The sequence below is a fragment of the Pieris rapae genome, chromosome 15 (assembly GCF_905147795.1).
Source record: "Pieris rapae chromosome 15, ilPieRapa1.1, whole genome shotgun sequence".
Classification (NCBI taxonomy): Eukaryota; Metazoa; Arthropoda; class Insecta; order Lepidoptera; family Pieridae; genus Pieris; species Pieris rapae.
Genome location: NC_059523.1, coordinates 3107784 through 3114192, shown reverse-complemented (window position 1 = coordinate 3114192; position 6409 = coordinate 3107784). Strand labels below are relative to the sequence as shown.

At 29.9% G+C, this 6409-nt stretch overlaps 1 protein-coding gene across 1 annotated transcript; it reads left to right on the top strand.

The window, feature by feature from the left end:
- The first annotated feature begins 2580 nt into the window (after positions 1 to 2580).
- On the top strand, positions 2581 to 6097 carry LOC110997947 (tRNA pseudouridine(38/39) synthase). The gene is made up of 9 exons (XM_022266341.2): positions 2581 to 2814; positions 2888 to 3012; positions 3339 to 3540; positions 3753 to 3922; positions 4067 to 4269; positions 4394 to 4541; positions 4783 to 4932; positions 5326 to 5519; positions 6003 to 6097. The coding sequence occupies exons 1-9, from the start codon at positions 2725 to 2727 to the stop codon at positions 6068 to 6070; spliced, it is 1350 nt and encodes a 449-aa protein (XP_022122033.2). The 5' UTR covers positions 2581 to 2724; the 3' UTR covers positions 6071 to 6097.
- Positions 6098 to 6409: the final 312 nt, after the last annotated feature.

The following is a 6409-nucleotide window of genomic DNA, read 5'->3' as shown; positions in this document are numbered from 1 at the left end:
AAAATAGATTTTAAAATCAAGGTTGGAGAGAGATTTGCTATACAAACATACTAGATGGATGACAAATTACGGTTAGGTGACGACTTTCAGTAATGCCAAATGCGAAATTAAAGACATTCGTTTATAATATTTATTTGTTTATATATATAAATCCACACGCAACAATAATTTAAAGGCCGACAACGCACTCGCGAGTCCTCTAGCATTGAGAGTGTCAACATCAGGTGAGCCTCCTGCCCCTGCTGTTCTATTAAAAAAATAAAAATCGTGCCATGTTTGGATGCCAGGATGTTGAAACCATTATAATATTTAACTTTATTCATTTTAAAAACTAAATACATATTTATATTATGTATGTCTAAATATTAATTTGTTTTATCGACATTGTTACATCACTTTTAATGGATATCGGAAAAGCCTTTTTGACTTGATAGTTGATGTCACGATATGGGAATGAATTACTTATTTCATGCCTGAAAAATACCTTAAAAGCGTTTCTAACATATGGCATCGAAAGGTGTTCGACTCCTGGGTAAAAAAAATTAAAAAAATTACCAATTATAATTTGATAAACATGACATTTTTTACATTTACCGGTGTTGTGATTAATTGTATAAAAAATCCAAGTGACCTTTATTGTTGACCTCTGAATTTTAAAGTCTCCTTGATAATATTCCTTTCGAAACAATAGTCAGTTTGACACACATCGTCGATTTTTGGGTTTGGGACGAGTTTCCTTAAGTTTTCCTTAAACATATGAGTATATTGTAATTGCACACATACAAAAATTTTACGAAGTTTGAACACAATCGCACCGCAAGGATAATACACCTCAAATTAATTATAATAATCCATCACTAAAACTGTATATAGTTATTTGCCTCAAATTGTATTCATTCTTTTAATTTGGTCATTAAAAACAACTTTATATAGTAATTATTAATCTTCCCTACAAATCTTGTTCTTTATTTAAATATTAATTGTTCTAATGAATACTACCAGTACGCGTATATTTTGTAGCGTGTCGTTTTATGGGTATAAGTATTGAACGTAGACACACCACAAAATATATTACATTCATCAAAAAAGGAAGTTTACAAATGCTAACATTATGCCCAATTTATGGGATCGCGATTTAAAAATTAGTCCACGAATTGAACACAACGTAGAACATTGGTAAGTAAATATATTTAACGTTTAATAACCAAGAAAAATAAGGAATACGTTCGTATTTTTTTCAATACTTATGTTATATTTAAAATTATGTAAATAAAGGTATTAGGAAATCAACATAGCCTACTTACGCAGCCAACCGGCGCCCAATTTATCAAATAAGTGAAATTATAAATTTTAAGCACGCATTTAATAATTTTTCAGACACGCAAATTGAACTTTTGTGTTTTATTCTTTCTGAGGTTTGTAATGTAGTAGTTATTAAATTGCCCTAAAGTATATAAATAGCTGAGTGCTTTTATTAGCTACTCAGATTTGTTACTTAACGCTAATTCTTGACCCCCTTACCTATTAATGCCTTACAAATTTTTAAACATTGTTTCAATAATTTCGTCACCATTCTTGAAAGTAAAGTTTAAATAAATCGGTTAATAAAAAATAGGTGCATTTTATTTAATAAAAATAAGACACACATAGTATAAAACAAAGTCGCTTTCTCTGTCCCTATGTCTCTTTGTATGCTACGCAAAGGATTTTGATGCGGTTTTTTTAATAGATAGAGTGATTCAAGAGGAAGGTTTATATATATAATAACATCCATTAAATAGTAGAAAAGTACTGTTATTTTTGAGGTTTCTAATGTGATGTCGTAAATAATTACATTTTTTCAGCTTACATTGCAAACGCAGGTTGAACCCTACGAGTTTTATCAAAATAATGTACTAAGTATAGTACACATTGAAAAGGTCTACAGAAAGTCCGTGATGGTATATGTCTATCTCTTATGGATAACCCACATTTTTATATACAACGTTCACAGATTTTCTGTAGTGTATTTAGTATCAGCATTGCACCCGTGCGAATCCGGGGCGGGTCGCTAGTGAAGTATAATCCCTGAAATGTCAAAACGGAACGAGAAAATATTATTCATTATACTTGTTGATAGTTCCTTAAATTGGAGAAAAAAATAATTTAGGTACAAGAGCACGGCGCTAGTCGAACTGGTGATGAAGAGCATAATAACTTTGTAGCGGTCTTTAGTTGAAAAGTTCTTAATAATTATTAAGAACAAGAACAACAATTATTATTGTTGCCGTTAAATTACTTAACAAGATATCTAAAGAATCGCCATCAGCCAAAAGCACTGATTAATTAACGTTTCATTTAAATCAAGATTGAAAAAAAAACCGTTTACCTGTAAAATAATTTTTGTATTTAATTTATTTATTTAAATAAACTCCCACTTACTTGCTTGGTACAATTTCTATAGCTACGGTACAAAGGTACAGATTAGAAAATGCCTCTTAAATTATTTTTGAAGTAGGGACTATAGGTCTGTCAATTCCACATAGGATGATCTGACAAATGACGGCAACGCTGACGTCACTCGTCACTCGTCAGTTAAGTCTTGACAAACATGAAACAATTAATTGACCATTATTTTTGTTTAAACTTGATAGTTGATATTCTTAGTCGTAGTTGAACTATGTTGATACTGGATTAATAATAAACTTTTAAATATTTTATAGTTTATAACAATTTATAAAAAAAATGGAAAACAGTGATCCTATCAAAATACCACCGAAACAAAAGAAAAGCAAAAACGCAACGAAGGATGAACTTCTACAATTGGATAAAGAAGTAAAAAGCTGAAGATGTAACCCTTAATAACATAACCTTAACAAAATGTAAGATTTCAATTTTTTACTTTCAGGAATTAGTTGATAGAATAATACAGTTGGAAGCTCATAATGCACAGTTAAAGAATATTATTAGTAAAAATAATTCTGAAACCAATGAAACTGGTTATAAAAATAAAAAGCAGTATGACTTTTCAAAGTAAGTTAAAACTCTAGCAAACATAAAATATACTAGATATACTAGGTTTAGTGACAGCAAAGCTTTTACAATTGTAGCAGACATATTAGAAACATGATTTATGGTACAAAGTTTTAAACCAAGAATTAATAAAATTAAAATTGCTTGTTAAAGTTTTATAAATGTATGCAGATGCTTTTTAATTTCATTTAATACATAAAGTTTATTCAATAATGAAGTTTCTTTATTTAATTAATTAATGATTATATAATTTGAAGACATATTTTATTTTTCATTCCTATTTACAAATATTATTTTCAACAAACATAACTAAATATTCTGTATAGATGCCACCATCGCCAAATACTACTAAAGTTCCTATACTTTGGATGGGATTACCATGGCTTAGCAGTGCAGGAAGATACAACACAAACTATAGAAAATCATTTATTCAAAGCTCTAGTTAAAACCTGTCTTATACAGAGTAGAGAAAAATCACAATATCATAGATGTGGACGGACAGATAAGGGTGTTAGTGCTTTCGGTCAGGTGAGTGTATAGGTTTATATTATAATACCGTTTGTTTTTATATTATGTATAACTTCACTTTAATTTTAAATAAAATTTTCTGCAAAAGTAATGACCATAATTTCAAAATAGAACTTAAGTTACAACATTAAAAGCAATTGCTATTCAAGAATTTAGAAATGTATGCATAATAAAGACAAGGCAGTACTTACAATTATTTATATAATTTTCAGGTTATATCAATAACAGTAAGGAGTAAGCACCCATCAGATAAACAAAATCTGGCAGAATCATTATCAACTGAGATAGAGTATTGTAAGTTATTGAATCGAGTTTTGCCTAAAGATATTAGAGCTATTACATGGATGCCAATACCAGATGATTGTAAAAGCTACAGTGCCAGGTAATACAAAAATCAGTATGAAAACTTAAGTATGTCTGATGAATTCGTAAAAGGTCTCTGAAATATATGAAATCCAACTATAACTGATATACCTATTACTATTTTTGCCTTTTAACTGATTCTAAGACTGGACCTTTTTTACAGATTTGACTGTAAAAAACGCCAATATAAATACTATTTCCCAAAATCCACATTAAATATTTTTGCAATGCGGGATGCTTGCTCTCGCCTGATTGGTTCTCACGATTTCCGCCATCTATGTAAAATGGATGTTGGTAATGGTGTTACACAATTTAGGCGGGAAATTTTGACTGCTGATATAGTACCCGTAAATGAAGGCGGTGAACGTAAGTGACTGTAATTGTGATTTGTTACAAACATTGTTTAAATAATTTCCATTTATAATGGTTACCAAAAATTTAACAACATTGTCAAATAGTAAAGTTTGATCAATAAAACATTACATTTCAGCTACTTCTATGTATGTGTTAATCCTAGAAGGCAATGCATTCTTATGGCATCAAATAAGATGCATCATGGGAGTCTTATTACTTATAGGTGAAGGAAAAGAGGAGCCAAAGGTTATTAATGACCTACTTGATGTAGAAACAAATGAAAGGTTAGAATTATAAGAAGTAATATCAATGTAAATTCTAGATTAAGAAAATATGTTTTTCTTCTCTAATGCAATAGAATAGCAACTCACCATAGACACTAAAATTATTGAGTTACAGAAAAAAAAATCCAGATTTTAGACATTAATATAATGTATTCAGCTAAGTTTTAATTAATATTTACAAACATCTTCCTAGTTAATTTGTTTAAAGTAGTCTTACAAATAAAAACTATGAAATTTTCAGAAAACCACAGTACAACATGGCTATAGATGTGCCGTTAAATTTATTTGAATGTACATATGATTTGGAGAAAGCATCTAATTGGGTTTATACAGATGAATTAAAATCTGTTATAGAGAATCTACAAAAGATGTGGGCATTGCAAAATATAAAGTAAGTACTTAGTAGTTTTTTTTTTTATAGGACAGGAGGCTCACCTGATGTTAACTGATACCGCCGCCCATGGACACTCTCAATGCCAGAGGGCTCGCGAGTGCTTTGCTGGCCTTTTAAGAATTGGTACGCTCTTTTCTTGAAGGACCATAAGTTGAATTGGTTCCGAAATACTTCAGTGGGCAGCTGGTTCCACATAGTGGTGGTGCGCGGAAAAAAAATTTAAAAGTTACTTTTTGAATATTTTTTGATGCTCCTAACCTATACCAATGGTTAAAACTAACTACTATATCTAACTCATATCTCTTGAAAACATTATTTTTCTTCTAAAACATTATTTAATCATTATGTAATTTAGAACAAAGTAAAGTAATAATATGTTTTACTCTTCAGAGCAACAATGATAAAGGACTGTATTGAAAATTTAGAAAACATATATTATACAATATATAAAAATAAGAGTGTGACAGATATGGATAATTGTGAATCCAATGTAAAAAGAGAAGACATTCTGGTGTATTCTGATAGCTTAACCCAAGGTGTTAAACCCAGAAAATACGTCCCTTTGTTGAAAAGGGAAGTTTGTTGTGAGTATATTTTTTAAATTTGGCTCAATTTATTTGATAAAATTATAAAATTGCACACTTGATTTCTATATGTTATCCTCTATTGCAGTTGCTATTCTATTAATATTTTTGATTCAGACTGTCTGTCTTTCAGACAGTGCCATATACATACATACATTAACATACATACAGTAACAACAATAGTACAATATTTTATCCAGTAGCTTATCCAATAGCAGTAGCAGTAACATTCACTCATCGCTAGGCTATTAAATATACCGAAATTTGCTAATGATTGAAATCCAACTTGAATGAATAGAATTGTATTACTTTGTTTATTTGAAAACATATAAACATACACATAAGTACAGTGTACATTTTGAGTACTGACAAATGCGCTGGACCGTAGATTCCAACAATCTAAAAAATATGGTCTACAAAATTCTGTGTTAATACCAAGATGCATCCTAAATTTCCTAATGGTTTGACTTTTTTTTGTTTTAGCAAGCTTAGAAGAGCGGATAGAGCATTATATGAAGAAAAGAAAATGTGATGATAATATAATTACATAATTTAATAAAATATGTGTATATGCATTTTAAATTAGTTTAATTTACCCATAAGTAACAGTAGTAATTATCACAAGTATATTTTATCGCCAGGCTATCCAAAGACATCAATAGATGATCACCAGGCATAAAGCTCCCAGCCAGTGAAGTAATCATCACACCACATACTATTTTTTCATAAATAATTCAAGTAGACTAAGGGCCTGTTTCACAATGTATGGATAAAGTGCCAAATAGCTATGCAACACATAAATTATTCGAAAGATAAAAGTTCCAAATAAGATACATGACGTATAGCGCTATCTGACAGTCGTGAAACGCAAAAATACTATTTATCATACC